The 20,900-nt window shown below is 37.3% G+C and overlaps 1 protein-coding gene across 3 annotated transcripts in view; it reads left to right on the top strand.

Annotated features, from left to right (window-relative positions):
• The first annotated feature begins 242 nt into the window (after positions 1 to 242).
• The window catches only part of POLA3 (DNA primase POLA3), a 35,947-nt gene continuing 15,289 nt past the window's right edge, over positions 243 to 20,900 (top strand). For all 3 annotated transcript variants that reach the window (XR_015182837.1, XM_086458557.1, XM_086458556.1), the window contains exons 1-14: positions 243 to 367; positions 847 to 987; positions 2,747 to 2,797; positions 2,904 to 3,079; positions 3,815 to 3,892; positions 4,001 to 4,112; positions 4,656 to 4,740; positions 4,839 to 4,890; positions 4,985 to 5,046; positions 5,128 to 5,243; positions 5,357 to 5,478; positions 5,903 to 5,971; positions 6,048 to 6,105; positions 7,131 to 7,204. Coding sequence is in view for 2 of the 3 variants with exons in the window: in XM_086458557.1 (XP_086314683.1) it covers positions 864 to 987; positions 2,747 to 2,797; positions 2,904 to 3,079; positions 3,815 to 3,892; positions 4,001 to 4,112; positions 4,656 to 4,740; positions 4,839 to 4,890; positions 4,985 to 5,046; positions 5,128 to 5,243; positions 5,357 to 5,478; positions 5,903 to 5,971; positions 6,048 to 6,105; positions 7,131 to 7,204 (1,179 nt within the window). In the remaining variant the exon portion in view is untranslated. The remainder of the gene's footprint in view (positions 368 to 846; positions 988 to 2,746; positions 2,798 to 2,903; positions 3,080 to 3,814; positions 3,893 to 4,000; positions 4,113 to 4,655; positions 4,741 to 4,838; positions 4,891 to 4,984; positions 5,047 to 5,127; positions 5,244 to 5,356; positions 5,479 to 5,902; positions 5,972 to 6,047; positions 6,106 to 7,130; positions 7,205 to 20,900) is intronic.

Below are 20,900 nucleotides of genomic sequence, written 5' to 3'. Positions count from 1 at the left end.
TTATAAAAGTGATGGACTTATTGAAAAAAAACATGCTTTGAGAATTAAAATGAACTTGTACTAAAATCAGAATTTTGTCATCTTGAGTGCACAAAATGGAGGTTCACCCAAGATAATTTAAGAATTTGGGGTGTAATAAATAAAAGTTAGGGTGCCAACAGCAGCTCTAAAAAACACATTCGTGACTCGTGAGATACTTAACTTGGTATTTCTCGATATACCAAATCAATTCTCTTCTATTAATTCCCACTTTCCCGCCAAACCATTTTCCTTTCTCGCCTCCCCTTTATTTTTTCGCGCCATTTACAGACAGCGTGTTCTTCTACTCTCTCTCTCTCTCACTGTGGGTAACAAGAAGAATCGAGAGGTATCCTCCATTCAGAATATCTCATTTATTTACGTAAATTTTATGCTTATAATTGGAATTTGGAATTTTTTAATTTCGATCAGTTCCTTACGAAGAACAAACAACAGAATTAGGGTTTTGGTTGGTCTCTCTGTTCTCTGTAGACATTCTCCTTTTGTATCACTATTAATGGAATCAGTTTAGTATTTTTTAGGGTTTATGATTTCTCTTTTGATTTGAAACCGCTGCTTTAGGTTTTGTTTTTGAATCATTATATAACAATAATAACCAATGGAAAAGAAAGAAACTTTTTATTATTATTAAATAACAGTATTTCTTGAACCATTTGTAATTTCATGCTGTTATTTGCAAATTTACGTAATTAATTTTCTGATCTTGACTCCCTCTGTTATTTTGGATTGGTTTGGTTCTTGTATAATTTCAAAGGTGCAATTTTGAATCTGAATCGTATTACTTTGTTAATGTTGATTGGGGATTAGGGTTAAGCTTGAGAAACATGACCAAAGAAGAAGCAGAGAATGGAAGAGAAGACATGTTGATCGATGGATGTGAACCCGAACAAAGGCAACAGATTGTTGTCCCTGATGGATTTAACGCAAATTATCTTAGAGTTTACTATGGTAATGATTTTTCTAAAATCCAGCTAATTTTGTTATCTCAATTTCATTTGGTTTATTGATAATCTTGGACTGAAAATTATTTTTTACACACAAAAATGCTTTTAATAATATATTTTTTTTGCACACAAAAGGACTTATAAGAAAATGATCTTTTTGGGTTCCAAAATAGTGATCCAAAGTCCAAACAGACCTAAGTTTTGATTGGGTTCATATCTCTCCAGTTGTCTTCGAAGACCTATAACTACCTCAAAAGGTCCAATATACATACATTATTAGACTTTTTGAATAAGAGTTAAGAAGATCTTATGAAAAATGAACATTTTGGCATAGAAGGTCTAAAAGGGGTATTGGGCACTGTACAAAAGCATTTTGCAATTGATTTACCAAAGAACAAAATTTTAAATCCATTGAAATGATTTCATCTTTATTTTTTATATAATATAAGTTAAATAAAAATGAAAAATAATGAAAAGAAGAAAATTCAATTGGTTTTGAATCTTTAGTACGATCCTTGGATTTAGAATGGAGCAAGAATTCAATTGAATATATGTACCCTTTTGCAGGATTATTCAAGGAAGTTTTCAGTTTTCATTTCAGTTCTTTTAGGATTCAAGAGGATTTTTGAATATGTCAATAAGCAGGGGTGGAACCTGGATTTTGCCACTTGGGGGCAACCAAGAGCGATTTTTTTGTTTGTGGGGACAACCAATATCGGAAAAAAAAATTGTGGGGGCAATATGGATTTCTTTATCCGCTGCTGTTATCTGTCGTAATAACTCTAATGGATCCCCTACATGCATATGTGTGCCTTTTCATTTTTGGAGAATATTTCGCTATGCCACTCATTGGAGAAGCTCCATAGGCCTGTCCATTCCATGGGTGTACGCTGTGTTCAATTGGAGATATCCATTTCCATTTGGTCTACCACTGATTTGATTAGTCTTAGCTCCTTAATATCTAATAGAATTTAATCTATTGGGTGCTTAGAATCTTCCATTGGTGCCATTTTTGGCCTATGGTGAATTCAAGAGGCTGCCCATGGTTTGATAGTCTGGATTGATGAGATAAATTAATGTTGGTAAGGTAACCGGAAAAAGGCTACTAGTAACTTAATTTTACAGAAGCATGGGTCCCAACTGGTTACATATACGTTACTTTGTTGGGAAGGTTTTTAGTTGGTAAAGTTTCCCTCCATCACTGAGTTACTGATCTCACTAAAATCAGGCTTACCGATCATAAAAAAAGAAGATAAAATGTATAAGATTAAAAGATGATCCTCAACGCCTAAGGGAAATCTGAATGTGGAGCACATATGCCACAAAGGTTGAAATGCATTAAGACACTTAAAGAGGAGACATGTCGTTGGAAAGTGAACTCAATCTGGGTATAATAAAAGTTGTTGGAATCTTTTTTAAGGATCTTATGACCACTGAATTATTCGTTAACCATTGTTACTTTGCTCGGAGAACTAGAGAATTATTCTGAGTGAGCGACCACGTCACCACAGGCATATGATCTATATCACAATCACCAGGGAGTTTAGGCCTCAAATATTTTGTTAAAGATGGCAGATGTGAAGCCCACATTCTTCACACATTTCTGTGTGTGTATTGTTAGTATAGACTAGCATGTTTATGGAATTATATTTAACGTAATTGTTTCTTATTTGTTTGAATGCTTCTTACTCATATCAGTTGCATTTTGTAAAACAATCTCATTTAAATGTGATCTAGTTTCAAGTATCCATCTTTTGTCACAGGAAAGCTGTTTCCGCATGCTGAAATCTCTAAATGGATGTCCTATGGAAATGGTAGTTGAAGTTTCGCAATGAACCCACTCATGTCGTTTATTTCCTTTCCAGTGTTTGTTTCCTTGTTTCTTTTCTTTTCTCATACATGCTGGCTACTTGACTGTAGATGGGAAGCATCCGGCTTGTGATCAATCCTACTTTGGACGAAGAGAATTTTCTTTCACTCTGGATAACGACATTTATCTCCGGTTCCAGTCGTTCAACAGCGCAGCTCAATTGGAAAATTCAATCCTTGAGAAGTGCCCGTTCAAAATTGATATTGGTCCTGTTTACAGCGTAGATGTATGACTTGCATTTTTTTGTCTTTGATATTTTAGGCAGGCCTTGAAAGCTCATAACTCAAAATTGTCTCTCCCCTCAATAAAAGCTTTATTTAGAAAAGTCTACCTAGCATCTCTATGGGTAATTGTTTATGAAAGCGATATGGCCAGGCACCTTAACTCAATTACAGGAACATTTTAGAATTTTTATGCCTTTCTTTTATTCCTGTTATGAATTTATTGTGCCTGGTATCTATCTGCGTGCACGTGTATCTGAATTTACCGATTGCATTTTGTTTTGTAGAATTTGTATGTGGTGATTCTTGTTTTAATTCAACAATTTATGAATATAAAATATTAAGTTGAGTCTTTGTATTTGCTCCTATGGAGCACACCATGATAGGTATTGTTAACGTGTGCCCTAAGGGCACACGCTAAAGTGTAATAAATACACCTCATGAATAGGCATCTGGGGGTATTTTGGTAAAAAATGATTTTTAGGGCATTTTTGGTACAAAATTCAATTTCCCAGGTGTATTTATTGCACATTAACGTGTGCCCTAAGAAAACCCTACCATGATTTAGTTGAGTGACTGTGTCACGCAAAAATATTGGAAACTTGGCCAATTCAAGACTTCTCTCAAATGTGTCCAAATGATGAGTTAACTTACCGAATTCTCCAATTATGCTTTGAAATGAATTAAGTCATTTGCATCTATTAATCTTAGTACTTCTTATTTTATCATCCATGTCACAGCCTGCAAAAAGGCATGCCTATGCACAAGCCGGTGATAACGTTTTCACTCCAGTGGAAAGGGAGCTAGTTTTTGATATAGTAAGTTAGTCAGCCTCAAGTGCAACATAATAATGAGAAAATACTTGAAATTTTAAAATTATAGTTTTCCTTCTGTTTAATGTGTCCCAAATGCATATACATCCACAGGATATGACAGATTACGATGACATTCGATATTGCTGCTCAGGAGCCGATGTTTGCTTAGACTGTTGGCCATTAATGACCATTGCAATCAAAGTGATTGACACTTCCCTCAGAGGTCGGAAATATCATGTTTTGCTTTGCTGTGCATGCTATTAAGTAGGTTGGCACTCCATGATAAATATTGTTGGATGTGCAGGACATGTGGTACATATGTTGTGTTTAAAATCCTCCATTTGTTTGATCGGTACTTATTGACCCAACTGGATGACTATAACCATACAACCCAGTCTTTTAGAACAATTGAAAAATCGAAAGACAGTAAAAAATGACCGATGGACCATGGAAAAAATCTAATGCCAACCATTGGTTCAATATTGTGCATGCAGTCAACAAACCCACCCCACCTCCTGGCACCCAAAAATGGTTGCTGCATGGTCAGTTATCATTAGATTTCCTCTTTCTGAAAATTTCCATGATGGACCCACATGTCAAATGTGTTTTTATTACTTTGGCACAACTAATATCTTATTTTCAATTTTGTTTTCCCATAAATTTAGATACTTATAATGTCGTTTTGCGTAGTTCTGTTTACCTAAAAATGGATTGTACAAAAGTATACCACAATATTCTAAACTCTAGAGATTTTTCAATAATGCAGATGACTTTGGTTTTAATCACATTCTTTGGGTATATAGTGGCCGGCGTGGTGTTCATTGTTGGGTTTGTGATGGGAGAGCAAGAAGGTATGGAGCAAATAATCTGAAACTGAAATTTTCGTATCAAGGATTTGAACCTTTGTTTTGAGAGTTAAAAGGTTGTTATATACTACGATCGTTTTTAGGTTGACCAATGAACAAAGATCAGCGATTTCCGAATATTTTCGTGTATATAAGGTATTATACTACTATGCATCTATGATTAAATTCGTATATATCGTCCCTAGAATCCATTCTCATTGAAGATGTTGCTGTTGTTTTGTGTTTTTAGGGCAATGAAAATACTCATAAGAAGGTTTCTTTAGCAGGACCTGTTCTTCACCCTTTTCTAGTGTAAGTTTTGATCTTGTTTAGTTGATACTTTAACTAGTCCAATTCGTTTTTTTCCTAACAAGTTGCATCTGTGCTCTGCAGAAGATCATATACAGAAGTCCTAGAAGCCTTCTTTGAAGAGAAATTGCTTTGTACCCAAAAGCTATTTGCAACCGAGGAGAGATTTGAGAAGATCTTAGAAATGATTCCTGATGAATGTATGCGATTCAGTGATTTCAGATGAATATAGCATTATCATATTTTTAATGGAAAATATTACATCTGTTAAAAATTTTGCACAACTTTGAGTTATACAATTGACACTTTGCAGCTATTACTGCTGAGCTTCGGGGTAAGTGGCAAGAGAATCGGCGATCCTCCATCTCCAAAGAAGACCTTAATGTTGTTCGGTGGGAGCAGCTAAAACATCTGTTGAAGTCTGGAAAGCAGAAGGTACAGATCTGCCTATGTTGGACACCCGCATCAAACATTGTCCACCAAACAGCCACCTTCAAATTGCTCGAAAACTTGGAATTTAATTTCTTTTTAGTACTTTTTAATGGTTTATATATAGATTCAGTTAAACACACCCAACATGGCTATTAAGAAGAAATCTTAATTTATCTTCAATTGTTTGTTTTCCTTAACTATTTTTGTTGTTGAATCATTGCATTAGTCTAGGGACATTTGTTTCATAAAGTATTATTTGTATAGTAGTCTATCTCAACATTATCATAGGACTTTATAGTTGCGTATTTGTTGGACTTCAAGACTTGTTTAATTTACAGATTGGACAACTTTTTTACTTTTCGTTGTTGTTAAACTTACGTTTGTCTCTTTGAACTTGCTTTCTCCTGATCCTAATGCTATGGTTCAGGTCCTAGGGCTTCGCAGGTGTGTTGAAGAGATTGTTTTCTCATATACCTACCCCAGGATTGATATGGAGGTGTGGAACATTTTACTTCCTGGTATTTATGGATGTGTTTCATTATTCTCATGAAATATATCTGGCTCTGTTTTAGGTTTCAAAACACATGAATCACTTGCTAAAGGCGCCATTCTGTGTACACCCCAAAACAGGTTAGAATCTGGAGTACTTGTGAATATGAATGGTTTTTGGAAAATGTGTGGTGTGGAATCATCTTGGCCAACTCTAAAGCTTGACTTGGGAAACCCACGAGTTTTATTTGAAACATATAATATTTTACTTCATCAATTATAAATTTGTCTGATATAGTGTTATTTGTTTTTTTTTTTTTTTGGAAGGTAATGGTGAAGTTGGGTTCAACGGATTTGAACCTAAGACGTGGGAAGACCTTTCAACGCGTCTTACCAACTTAGCTATGTTGGTACTTCAAAAAATTGTGTTATTTGTTCCATTTCTTTCTAAGACTTAGCCATGAATCAGGAGAGTGCTATGGACTCATGCAAGTCTCCAACACAGTCGTGTAGTGGAATGAAGGGCCCCATGGTTTTTTCCACCTCACCCTCTTCCCATATGGAAAGTTTCAACCTTTTACCATCCGCTGCTTGGTAAAAGACAAGTTGGTGGGGTAAAAAGTTTGCTACCTAACAATGGGGGAACATGTTTCCTTCAGTTGATTCCAGATAATTGGGATAGGGCCTTGATAATGACGTGTTAAAAATGATAAGCAAGTTCTTTCACTTTTGGGATTGATTTTCCAATGAAATTTTCTACTTAGTTCCTTATATTTTTTCCCATTAGTGCATTGGGATGAAATAAATTGGGAGCTCAATGACAAACTTCCTTAGAAGTAACTTAAAACATTGAGGGCTATGACTCATACAGGGAAAAGGTGAATTACGGGTGTGAAACTGACAATGGAAATACCCATGTGGCTAGTCTAGTAGATGAATGTCCTTAGTTGATTATGTCACCCTCCACGTAGCAAGACAAGGGGTCTGGTCTAGAAATTGGCACGTTGTCATTAGGTAATGGCTCAGACAAGTCACACACATATGCTTGCTTGGATGTTTTGACAACCCTAGTTTTCTTTTATTTTTGAGTGATCAGATGAAGTATGCTTCTTAATATTGTAATATACTAATTCGTACCTTGTTGATCATTTCTTGTAATTTTGTAGGTCGTGTTTGTATTCCCATTGATCCCGACCACTGTGAGGAATTCGATCCTACTGCTGTACCGACCCTTTCAACAGTAAGCATGCTCTGAACTACTTAATAGATTGAACTCCTTAGTAGATCCAATTAATATGTGCAACTCTTGACAATGGATGGGCTTCAATTAAAGGATTTTCTATCCCATTAATCAACCCTGTTCAAAGAATGGTAATTTCTTATCTTGATCTTTTTTTCCCTTCTCAAATAATGTTTTAGCCTGCAAACGAACATAATTGATAAGATGGAGATGGTTGGTAAGGTAGGAGCACCACATGATTTTGATTCAATGTCATGTGGGATAAAGAAAAAATCTACTGGACAACAAGATCAAGTTAGGGCGAGTTATACAATTCAATCTCATCATTTTATTTAATGCCATCAATTAAAGAGTTTGGACTATTAGTTTGTTACAAATAGAGAAGGTGCCACCTCGGTCAAGTGGTAATGTTTGTATGAATGTTAAAGTCCTACAATAGGTTGAGAATAAGCAAATTCTCTTCACGCTTTGTTGTGTGAGAGTCAAAGTATATTTGTAATAAAATATTATAGTGTATGTGATGATCTAATTGGATATACTTTGACGGTGATTTGGTAACAATATAAGAGAAAATTTCAAATCTGTGATTTTGGTAATAGAATTGGATAAGATGAGAGAAGCTAATCTTTATCCTTAACATGCCCCCACAAGTGAAGCGTCCCATTGGAGATGTCGAGCTTGTCCTAAAGTATCTTGAAGTGAGCCATTGATAGAGCTATTGTTATTATATCCGCAACTTGATCTTTCGTGGAGATGTATCGGTCATCCAATTGACGTTTTGCTGCTTTATCACGAACAAAGTGAAGCAATCTCAACACGCTTCATGTGATTGTGAAAAATCGGATTGGCAGGGCACCAACGTTATCACACCATAGAATTGGACATCGAAGTCGTGGAACATGGAGTTCAGCTAGGAGGGATTGAAGCCATGTCAGTTCAACAATAGCATCGGCAAGAGCTCGATACTCAGATTTGGTAGTTGAATGTGCAACAAAATATTGTTTGCGGGAGCACCATGAAATTAGGTTGGGACCTAGAAAAATAGAGTAAGCACCAGTGGACTTGTGATCATCGGGATAACCGGCCCAGTCTGCTTTTGAACATGCATATAATTGTAATGGTAGAAATTTGTTGATGGTGAGTCCATAAAAAATAATGTCTTTGAGTTACCGGAGAAGTCTTTTAACAATAGCCCAATGTTCATTGCTCAGTTTGGGCATGAATTGACATACTTTATTCATAGCGAAAGTAATATCTTCACGAGAGATTGGCATCTTGAAGGGGATTATCAACACTCTAATAGAGGGTTACGTCTACAAAAATATCACCCATATTGATTGAAAGTTTGGTGGTGAGAGAGGATTTGAGAGTGGTTTGACGTCGTCCATAGATGCCTTCTTTAAGAGATCAACAATATATTGCTGCTGGGATAAAAATAGATCATTCTTTATGGGAATGATTTCAATGCCCAAGAAAAAATGTGGAGGACTTAGGTCCTTAATAGCAAACACTCCACTGAGCTTTCGCATAAGAGCATTCATGTTATGAGAAGAGCTCGGTGATGATGTCATTTACGTAGATAAGAATGTAAAGAGGAGAGGTATGTTCCTTGTGAATAAAAAGTGAAGTGTTTGTCTTTGAAGATGGAAAACCTTGAGCTAGAAGATAGTTATTAAGTTTCTTGAACCATGCACGTGGAGCTCGCTTTAGTACATATAGAGATTTTTGTAATCGACATACATCATGGGGAAACCGTTGATTAATGAATCCCAAAGGTTGATGCATAAAAATTTCTTCATTTAAGTTGCCATGGAGAAAGGCATTGTGTATGTCAAGCTACCAAATTGGCCATCCACGACCTACGACTAATGAAAGATTGGTTTGAATTGTTGTTGGTTTGACGACTAGACTAAAAGTTTCATTGTAATCTAGTCTAGCTTGTTGGTTAAAACCTTGGGCAATCAAACAAGCTTGAAACCGTGTTAGTGGAGGAATTTGGGGGTTGTAGGGTCCATGTACCATTCTTTATTAAGGCATTTATTTCTTCCGCCATTGTCGAGCGCCATGGATCTTTTTAGGCCATTGTAAATGATGGTGGAGCAGTTTCAATTTGGGAATCATAGAGAAATATTTGTGGAAGAGGGTGTTTGGTCGTGCATAGGAGGGTTTGGGGTTTTTTAGATCAAGTTATCATGAAATGACGGGTAGATAGAAAATTTGGGAGTTGCACTACTGTTGTGTAGGGGGAAGATCCTTGTAGGGTAAAGGGTTAGGAGGTGCGGTTTGAGGAGGGAGTTGATTGGTTTTAGTATAGGAATGGGTGGAGGAGAAGATGGTGAAGGCAGTTGAGGAGTAGGGACATTCGGTACTGAAAGTGAATGAGATTGTAGTGGGGTGTGATTGAGGTGGCAAGTAGAGGGCTAGATGATCGATGTTGAATGTGTGGAATGAGTGGCAAGGGGCAATAATGGGAGGTAAGGAAAATTTGAATGACGAGGTAGGTTTAGGTGGTGACGTGTGATCAAGAGGGCTATCTGCAAAAGGAAAAGAATGTTTGTCAAATACCACATGATGAGAGATGATGAAGTTTTGGTTGGTTGGGTTGAAACATCTATAACCTTTATGAGAAGAATTATTACCCAAAAAGATGCAACGTGTTGATCGATATTCCAACTTGTGTGACTGATAGGGTCAGAGACATGGGTAACATGCACACCCCAAAACTTTGAGAGTCATCATCACGGGGTCACCCACAAAGCTTCTCAAGAGTAGAGAGACTATTTAAAATGAAAGTAGTCAAACGATTGATGAAATAAGCGATTGTCTCAAAAACAAAGTTCTAAAATGTAAAAGGAAGAGAAGCATGTGCCATTAGTGCTAGACCAGTTTCTACAATATGACGATGCTTTCTCTCCAATGCCCCATATTTTTCATGGTTATGAGGATAAGAGAGTCGATGCCTTGTACCACATGATTCAATGTAACGAGAAAATGTGCGATATTCACCACCCTAGTCCGTATGTAAATATTTAATTTGAGTGTCAAAAATTGTCTTAGCAAATTGCTTGAATTTGATAAAAGCTAGTAACATGTTTGATTTCTTTTTAAGAGGATATAACCAAGAGAATTTGCTAAAAGCATTTATGAAGGTGACGTAATAGTATTCTTCATTAAATGAAGAAATGGGAAATGGACCCCATACAAAAATAATAATTTCAACTGGCTTCGTGACAGTTGTTGAGATGTCATAGAAGTGCAAAGCATGACTTTTCCCTTTTTGACAAGCTTCACATATCGTCTAAATTTTATTTTCCAAAAACGGAGCACCTAGTTTGTATAAAATCGTTTGCACTGTCCAAAAAGTAAGGTGTCCTAGTTGAAAGTGTCATTTGTCAACGATATCATTCTCATGAAGTAATGCCTCTTTATTCATCACCATTTGAGGGGAATCATGTTTACTCAGGCTTTGGAGTAATGTCTTCCCTGTGCAAAGATCCTTGACACAAAAATGAGAGGGATAAAACTTAAAAACACATTGGTTAACCTTGGTAAACTTGTTCACTAATAGAAGATTACGAGTGATGCATGGAACATGCAATATGTAATTAAGAATGAAATTAGAATTATGAGAAGCAAATATAGAAGAGTTAATATGTTTAACGTCTAGACTTGAATCGTTACCTATCTTGACAGTATCGTGGCCATGATAATCTGAATGTATATTCAAATTAGATAGATCTGAAGTCACATGGTGAGTAGCACCTGGATTTGGATACCAATGATTAGGCAGGTCATTGATGGATGTTGAGTAGTTGGCCTGTGCATTGGGGGGACGTGAACCCTCTTGGAATTGCTAATTAAAATGGTTATAGCAAGAAAGGGTTGTGTGCCTAACTTTGTTGCAGACTTGACAAATGAGCTTATTTGAATAGGATGAAATAGTTGGTTGTTGTACTGAAAAAGGTTGATGATAAGAGCCTCGACCACGATTTTGACCATTGTAGGGATTGTGGTGTCCTTTGTGTTGGAATTTTAAATGGTGAATTTGAAAACTCTTTATTCTTTGGGTAATAACCCTTGGGTATAAATCCAACCCACTTTGATTTTGTTTTTTTACTTTATGTTTTTTGTTTTTTGGAGTTGTAGTTTTGTAGTTTATCTTATGTTGGTTTAGTCCCACATTGACTTGAAGAAGAGTTGGATTGCAATTCTTATAGTCATGTGTTTTTATTAGCCTTAAAGCTAGTAGAGGTAATGGGCGGGCTCATACGCGCACATGGGGGCATAAGAGGGAAACCCAAGGTTCTAGTCGGTTTCAATTAGAATTTGCATCCATCCTCCGAAATTTCTATGTGCGTTGGAGTCATGCATCTTGTGCGTTTAACACACACACGCACGCCAGGCCAGGCTCGAGCTTAGGTCTTAATTGACCTAGATTTTTACACAAGTTTTGTTTTAAAATATCTAATCGACTTTTTAAATTGTTATATTTTCTATTGGTGTTCTTTCGTGGTGTCCATTCGTTCCTCCTGTTCGTATCTATTCTGAACTAGTACAACAGAGAGACACGGACAAAGGGTTTTGTGACTATTTAGACAACCACCTTTATTCTATTTAAATCTTTTGTTTAGTCGATTTTACTTACAAAAACTCTCACTTCGAATTCTCTTTTTTGTTTTTTTTTTTTGTTTTTTGTTTAATCGACATATTACATTATAATATTACTGCATTGAGAGAGCACTCAATTAATCAAGTTAACTGTAACGTTCCAAATTGGAGTACCCCCTTGGGGCATGGGTTGTTGTATCTTGGAGAGTGGACTCCTACAGAATTGTGGTACCGTAACAAGGGCAAAATTCATTTTAGGACAGTGCTTAGTGCATGCCTCAACCATTAATTATAGATAAGTATTATTTTATTATATTCAATTATGAAATCAAAATGTATCTCAGTCTTCTTCGCTCACTTTCCTTAAAAAATCAATACCTTGTTTCTAACAATCATCCCCCACATGAATGCAGAAAACGCAAAAGAAATAATATTTATAGTATAATATAGAGCACTTTTGATCAACCATGTTTCGGTATTGGTGTCTTTTAGACTTAAACCTTACCTAGTATAAATCTATTGAATTTACTTGTCGATCAGTGGACTTTAAGCCTTGAACTCCCAACTTTAGTGTAAACTAAGACAATAAACTATACACACATGTTAATCAACCAACTATCTAGTTCTTTCGGTGGTGTTCATTTTGGCCCTAAACAAAAACCTAGTATTACGAGTGCTTTAGAGAGATTAGCCCAAACTCTCATAGAAACAACCCATTTTTACACTCATTTAGGTGTGTTTATGAGAAGTACCTTGTTATACTTCACTTGTACAAGTATAGGGAACATTAAGAAGTTATAATTCAACCTTTCTTCTTTAACAAGTAGTATAAAACACTTCATAGGAATGGACTAAGAACAGATATATGTTCCGTATGTGTTTGTTTTTTAATCACGTGCAACTGGTTTTCCCATTGAACCCAGATCTTGGGATTTCCAGTTAACGCTTGGGTTTCCATTGAAGTGGTTTTTAGTCAATAAGCTTTAGACTCATTCCCCTCGAAGTAGAAGTTACCAATTCTCTAGATAATCCTTTTGTTAGAGGATTCGCCAAATCTTTCTTAGACTTTACAAATTCAATGGAAATAATCTGTTTAGAGAGTAGTTTCACGGAGTTGTGTCTCCGTTTAATATGCCTTGATTCGTTATTATACATGTTATTTTTGGCCTTCACAATGGTTTCTTGGTTGTCACAGTGAATAGGTATAGTAGATACTGGCTTTAGGCCAAATAGGAACGTTAACAAGAAAATTCCTAGGTCACTCAGCTTGTTCACCACTCTTGTCCATGATAATAAACTCAGATTCCATGGTGGAACGAGCTATGCATGTTTGCTTGATGGATTTCTATGAGATAGTTGCACCTTTACGAGTAAAAAATGTAGCCACTAGTGGATTTCGACTCTTCCGAGTTTGATATTTAGTTGGCATCATTGTATCCTTCCACAACGACGTGATATTTATTATATTGCAGCCTACAACTCGTGGTATACTTTAAGTATCTCATGATTCTCACCAAAGCTTCCTAGTGATTATGTCCTAGGTTGTAAGTGTATCTGCTTAGTCTATCTATTGAATGCGTAATACTTGGCCTTGTACAATTCATATTATATATTAAAGAACCAGTAACTTGAGAATCTTCACATTGAGAAACACTTTTACTAACGTTTTTCATCACTTTTCAATTTGGATCTGTTAGATACATTGGTATGTTATTTGTGTCATAAGGGCATGAGTAATTTCATTTATTTTCTAGTTTTATATATACCACGGTTCATAGAGAGAGAGTCAAGTTCGACTCCTCCCATTTTCTCCATTCTTTTCTTCTCCAAACCTTAATCTCATCTTCTACATGGTATCGGAGCATCTCTAATGATCAGATTTTGGTTCTCTCATTTCTTTCGAATTTTTTTTTTTTTTTTCTCTTGGTATAAATCAGATTTTTCTGATTTGATTTGTACTTATTATCCTCGTGGTGGTTAAAATCTTTAGTTTAGAGGATATTGTCTTTGTGGTTGAAAAATATCCTTAATGTGATCATAGATCAAGGGATTTTCGTCAGTTATTAGTGGTTGGTTGTGGTGTGGTGGTGCTTAGATTGCTACTTGATTGTGGAACAATATGGAGGCTCAAATCAGTGCTAATTTTATGTTTTTGGATACTGCGAAGAAGATTTGGGAACGAGTGAGGCATATGTATTCAGGATCTAATAATATTACCTAAATTTATGAGATCTCTTAGTAGTATTTCTCTTTATAGCAATATGATAAAACTCTAGATTAGACCTTTGCTTCATTGATGCGTATGCGTGAAGAGCTGAATCAATATCAACCTATTTCAAGTGATATCCTTCAAATGCAAAAGAAAAAAGAGACATGGATATTATTTGTTTTCTTTCATCCCTCCGATCAAAGTATGATGCAATCAAATCTCAGATTTTAGGAAGTCCTGATTTTCTTTCCTTGATAAATGTTTTCTCCAGGTTAAAGCGGGTTACTTTATCAAACAATGGTCAACCTACGAGTGATTGCTCTGCTTTAGCTAGCGTTGGAGATCATGGTGGTTGTGGTCACAAAGGTAGTCGTGGGGAACTTGGTGGTGGTCATGGAGGTAAAAGTGGTAGTAGATATTGGAAATATTAGAATAGATAGTTAGTTCTAGTTTGATTTATATGGTTTTATTTCTGTTATTCTTTCTATGTAAGGGCATTTATGTCCATTCCCTTTTTTTGGGTTATAAATATATACCAAGCTCTCATTATGAGATTTGATTTCTTCTCTTCTAAAATTCTTCTTGGTATCAGAGCCAAAAGAAAAACCTAACTCAACCCCTCTCCATTCCTCCTCCTCTCTTTTTTCTTCTTTGATTCTTGTCTACTTAATTGCATGTTGTGATAGAGACTTTATTAGTCCTTCACATGCTGCAATAGAGATTTGCGCTGTGATTAATATTTTTTTTTACCCTACGTTAGGGTTTCTCTTGGCAATCAGCCCACACATCTCTTCGACAGCTTCAGCAAGCCAACTATAGATCAGAATCTGTCCTGCGATCAGCTCTTAGGTCCTTATAATACCTTGCGACAGTAGCAGTAGGTCTGAATCTCATCTACAATTAGACCTACAAGTCCTAAAGTGTTGTGTGATAACAACAACAGGTTCTTACAAGTCTGTACCCCACCTACAATCAGATTTAGATATTCTTCAGTGACCTACGACAGCAACAATACAAGTCCTAAAGTGTTGTGCGATAGCAACAACAGGTTTTTACAAGCCTGTATCCCACCTACAATCAGATTTAGATGTTCTTCAGTGACCTGCAACAGCAACAATAGGTCCATACATGTGTTGCGATGTAACCTACATGCTCTAGAGTGTCTGAATCTCATCTGTGATCAGACCTACAAGTCCTTATAACCTACAAGTCCTACAACAGGTGCTTACTTGTGTTGCGATTCCATCTACACTCTATAGAGTGCCTTACGATCAGCCCTACAACACCATACAACACTTACGATCAGTCCTACAGCACCATATAGCACTTAGGATCAGTCCTACAACACTATATAGGGCCTGCTCTGCTCTACGACAACAACACAGTTGTTGGGTGATTAACAATCAGCCCTACAACACTTCTAAGACTGTGCAAAAACATGCTATAACAACTACTTTGATTAGATCAAACTCATGACAGCAGTAGGGGTTGTTTCTAGAGTTGCTGACAGCAATTAGTAGGTTTATTTGGCCTTAAACAATACTAATATGGGAGATCTCCCTTCAATCCAAATACAGTACTAATAGTTTGCAATGAATATGACTCTACCACTCTTGGGCCTAATTTCTCCGTCTAGCGTATCATCAATACCCCATTAGATGGTCGTAATTTTCAGAGCTGGTCTCGGTCTGTACGTCTTTATTTGGGTAGTCGAGGAAAATCTGGTTGGCTGTTACGCAGTATTCCTAAGTCACCCCCCACTGACCCCAAATTTGAACAATGGAAAATTGATAATTGCACTATTCTTGGTTGGTTATTCAATTCCATGGAGCAACGCATCTACATTATGTTTATGTATCATGAGACTGTCACTTTTTGTGGTTAGCCCTCATTCAGACATATGCGCATGCTCACAATGACTCAAGGATTTATGAACTCTACCAGGATATTGCTCAAGTTACCCAAGGAAATCAGAGTGTTGCAGATTATTTTGGATTCCTCCAGACACGTTGGGAGGAGCTCTCACACTATGAGTTATCTGCAGAGGCAACCGGGTATGTGGTCAAGAGGATTGGTCGACATCAGACATACTAGTTCCTCATGGGTTTACGCCCTGAGTTTGAGGTACTGCGGACCCAAATCCTTAATACCACTCATCTACCTTCATTATTTGAGACATTTGCGACTGTTGATAGTGATGAGCGTCGTCACTGTGTCATTCCCTCACAGACTCAACCTCCTGTCACTATCTCCGCTCCAGATCAGATGGCTCTTGCAGCCAATTCGGGTTTTTCTAATTCTCGTACTCAAGGATCCGGGAATCGAGGCCGTAGGAGCCGTGGGTGTGGTAAAGTAGTCTTACATGTAGTAATTGTGGGAAGACTGGTCATGAGAAAGCTTGCTGCTTTCAACTCTATCCCCACCTGTTGTGATTTTTGGGGGACAACCTCGTGCTGCTGTTGTTGAATCTACTTCTGTTGATCATGCTTCCCTTGGTACTATTGATTTGCAACATCTTCAAACACATATTACAGTTATTGTACGAGATCAGCTTCAGGTTTAGACTCCTTCATCTTCGACAGTCGTATCTGTTACCACTCCTCCAGGTACCTCTTCTGCATTTCATGCCACCCAGTCTAGCTCTGCTCCTCTGACCTAGGTCATTGATTCTGGTGCCTCTGATCACATGACCGGTGAGTCCAATCATTTTATTTTTACTATTTTTCCTACTACTCATAAGGAAGTTCGTCTTGCTGATGGGTCTCTTACCCCTAGTCACAGTAAGGGTTCTATATCTTTAACCCTAGGTTTTCCTCTTGATTATGTTATCCATGTTCCACACTTATCTCTTAACCTTCTGTCTGTGAGTAGTATTACAAAATCGCTTAATTGTTCTGTAACATTTTTTCCTACTCACTGTGTCTTTTAGGACTTGACTTCGAGGAGGATTTTTGGCAAGGGATATGAGAGGGATGGGTTGTACCTGTTTGAAGCTCTACCTACTGCTGCTCCAGCTTCCGTGCTCCCACTCACTGGAAATCATACTTTTTCTTTTCAGACTTTAGACTTATGGCATGCTCGCTTAGGACATGCTAATTTTCAGCACTTATGTTCATTATTTCCTACTTTAAAACAATCTTGTAGTGGATACAAATTTCAGTGTTCTGTGTGTAAACTTTCTAAACACACACGTACCTCTTATATTCCTCGCATGCATAGTTATTTTTGATTTGGTTCATTCTGATGTGTAGGGGCCTTTCCTGTTACTGTTTTTAATGGTCATAAATATTATGTTACATTTATTGATGACTATTCTCGTTGTACTTGAGTTTATTTAATACGTTCTCACTCTGAAGTTCTACCTATTTTTGTTAATTTCCTTAAAATGATTCAAACCCAATACAACATTACTGTCAAATCTCTTAGAACAGATAATGGCGGGGAATATATTTCTGATGGGATTTGTTCCTATCTCCATGAGCGTGGTATGCTTTATCAGTTAACCTGCCCTTATACTCCTGAGCAAAATGGGGTGGCGGAACGTAAGAATCGCCACCTCATGAACATCGTCCGTTGCCTTCTGCGAGGGATGCAGGTTCCCAAGTCATGTTGGAATATGGCAGTTCTTACTATTGCTTTCCTCTTGAATCGTGTTCCGAGCCACACTTTAGGGGGACAGGTGCCTCTTCATGTTCTTCGACCTGATAGCACTCTCTTCCCTATTACACAGAGTTTTTGGGTGATAGAACTCCTCAACGCACCAAACTAGATGATAAAGCTACCCGTTGTGTCTTCTTGGATTACTCTTCTATGTCAAAGGGGTATCGGTGCTATGATCCCCTCTCTCATCGTATTATTCATTCCCTGGATGTCACTTTTTTTGAAAATGTCCCATATTTTCGTACTTCATCTCCTTTGCAGGACTCTTTTCCTTTACAGGATTCTTTCCATCTTCATCTTCGCCGCCGCCACTGCAAGTTTACTCTCGTCGCCCTCTCCCCTCTTAAACTTTGCCAACCTCCTCCTTGGATTCAAATATATCTCCTTTACATTTACGTCTATCCCTTCTATTTCTGACTCTCACTTACCTATTGCACTTCGCAAAGGTAAGCGAGGGTGTGTTATTGATCACCCTATCGCCCAGTTTGTTTCTTATCAGGGTCTTTCTCCTTCCTATCGAGCCTATCTTGTCACCACATACTCTATTCGGGTTCCTCGGTCTGTATCTAAGGCTTTACGTGATCCCATGTGGACTAGAGTCATGACTACTGAGATGGATGCATTGCAGAAGAATCACACCTGGGATCTTGTTTCTCTTCCTTCTGGGGAGCAAACTGTTGGTTGTAAATGGGTTTTCACAGTCAAGTATCTCGCAGATGGTATTGTTAATCCCTACAAGGCTCGACTCGTCGCTAAGGGATTTATGCAGACTCCAGGAAAGGACTTTGGAGCCACATTTGCCCCTGTAGCCAAACTGTCTACTGTTCGTTTACTTATCTCTTTAGTGGCCTGTCATTCATGGCATCTTCACCAGCTTGATGTGAAGAATGTTTTTCTAAATGGTGATCTGACAGAGGTCATTTATATAGATCCCCTCCTGGATTTTGTCTTCAGGGGGAGTATTCTGGGAAAGTATGTCGTCTTTTTAAATCTCTGTATGGCCTAAAGCAATCTCCGCGAGCCTGGTTCTAGCGTTTCTTTGAGGTCATTTTATCTATGGGGTTTTTCAAGTGTCACTCTAACCATACTTGTTTTATTCGACGAGGAGTAGATGGCCGCAATACCATTGTCTTGATTTTTTGTAGATGATATTATAGTAACTGGAGATGATACACAGTGGATTGACAGGGTTAAGAGGCAGTTGGGTAGTGCTTTTGAGGTTAAGGACTTAGGTCCCCTCAAGTACTTTTTAAGGTTAGAGATAGCGCGCTCACGCCGTGGTATTTCGTTATCTCAACGTAAATACACATTGGATCTTCTTCAAGACACCGGTATGCTTGGTTATCGTCCTGCCTTTTCCCCAATGGATCAGAATCATCACCTTCATGCTGAATCTGGGGAACTTTTATCTGATCATTCATCTTACCAGAGACTCGTAGGCCGTTTGATTTATCTGACTAACACTATACCGGATTTGACCTTCATAGTTAGTGTAGTCAGTTAGTTTATGCATGCTCCGTGTACCTTTCATCTTGATGCCGTATATTGTATCCTTCACTATTTGAAGTCTTGTCCGGGTCTAGGCTTATTTTATTCATCTACTGCTCAGCCACATCTGTCATGTTTCACTGATGCCGATTATGCAGTTCTTTACAGATAGGAGATCTATATCTGGTTTCTGTACTTTCTATGGCAGTAATCTTATCTCGTGGAAAAGTAAAAAACAAAGTGTGGTTTCTCGTTCCTCTGCTGAAGTTGAGTATCGTGCTATGGCCATTGGCACATGTGAGATTCTTTGGCTTAGATCTTTACTAACAAAATTGGGATTTCCTACTGTTGGTTCCTCGTTGTTCTGTGACAACAAGTCTGCTATTATGTTTGCATCTGACTCAGTCTTTCACGAAAGAGCTAAGCACATTGAGGTTGATGTTCACTTTCTCAGAGAGAAAGTTCGATCTGGTGTACTTAAGACAATCTTTGTTTCTTCTTTAAATCAACTAGTCGATATGCTTACAAAGTCTGTTAGACCTTCTGTCACAAACTCTCATCTCGCCAAGTTGGGCCTAATTGATATATTTGCCCCAGCTTGAGGGGGAGTATTGGAAATATTAGAATAGATAGTTAGTTCTAGTTTGATTTATATGGTTTTATTTCTATTATTCTTTCTATGTTAGGGCATTTATGTCCATTCCCTTCTTTCGGGTTATAAATATATACCAAAACTCTCATTATGAGATTTGATTTCTTCTCTTCTAAAATTCTTCTATAGAGATTTAGGAGGAGATGGTGGAACCCGAAAATGTACCCATTGTGGATGGGCACATTATTGACTTTTGTTGGGAATTTCACGGGAGACCAATTGTCCCTTAGGCCTCACTATCTTCAGCTCAGGATGTTATTCAACCTCTGATTTCATCAGACCAGAGTATAGAGAAGGAATCCATTGTCCTTTCTCGAGAGGATTGGTTTCCAACTCATCAGCTGCTGCAACTTTAGCCTAGATAGGTAAGGTATCCATTTGTTTATTATCATTTACAAGCCCCTGGATCATTGATTTTGGAGCATCAAATCATATGATAGGTAATTCTCACCTGTTATCATCTTTTTCTCCATCTTCTTGTCAAATTGCTAAATTAATTGACGGGTCATTTTTAAAAGTTGTTAGGTTAGAAACTTCACAACTCAATCTTAGTCTTTCTTTGTCCTCAGTATTTCATATTCATAAATTTTCATTTAGTCTTCTTTGTACGAGTCAACTTACAAAGGAATTGGATTTAGTGACATTTTCCCCTTCTCACTATGTATTTTAGGATCTAAAGACAAAAAAGATGATTGGTGGCGGACATGAAGTAGATGGTTTGTATCTTCTTGATAGTGCTCCAGTTCCAACAACTCTTTATTCATCTTCTAGCACCTTTTAGTGGCATTGTCAGTTTGGTCATCCTTCTCGTGTTTTACGGAGTCTAGCTTTTGTTTAAAATATAGACTTTACACTTAAATGTGAAGCGTGTTAGTTTAGCAAATACCACCGAGTGTCTTTTCCACTTAGTGTGAGTCGTAAAGAGTCCAGTCATTTTCGTTTAGTACATTCTAATGTATGGGGTCCTTCCCTTGCTACTTTTTTAGGTTTTAAATATATTGTTATTTTTGTGAATGACTATTCAAGGATGACTTTGTTATTTTTAATGAAGGATCATTGTGAGTCATTTAATATATTTA

Source organism: Akebia trifoliata, chromosome 11, assembly GCF_017979445.1.
Source record: "Akebia trifoliata isolate Shusen 1 chromosome 11, ASM1797944v1, whole genome shotgun sequence".
Classification (NCBI taxonomy): Eukaryota; Viridiplantae; Streptophyta; class Magnoliopsida; order Ranunculales; family Lardizabalaceae; genus Akebia; species Akebia trifoliata.
The sequence above is the reverse complement of the archived record's forward strand: the minus strand, read 5'-3'. Positions and strand labels throughout refer to the sequence as shown.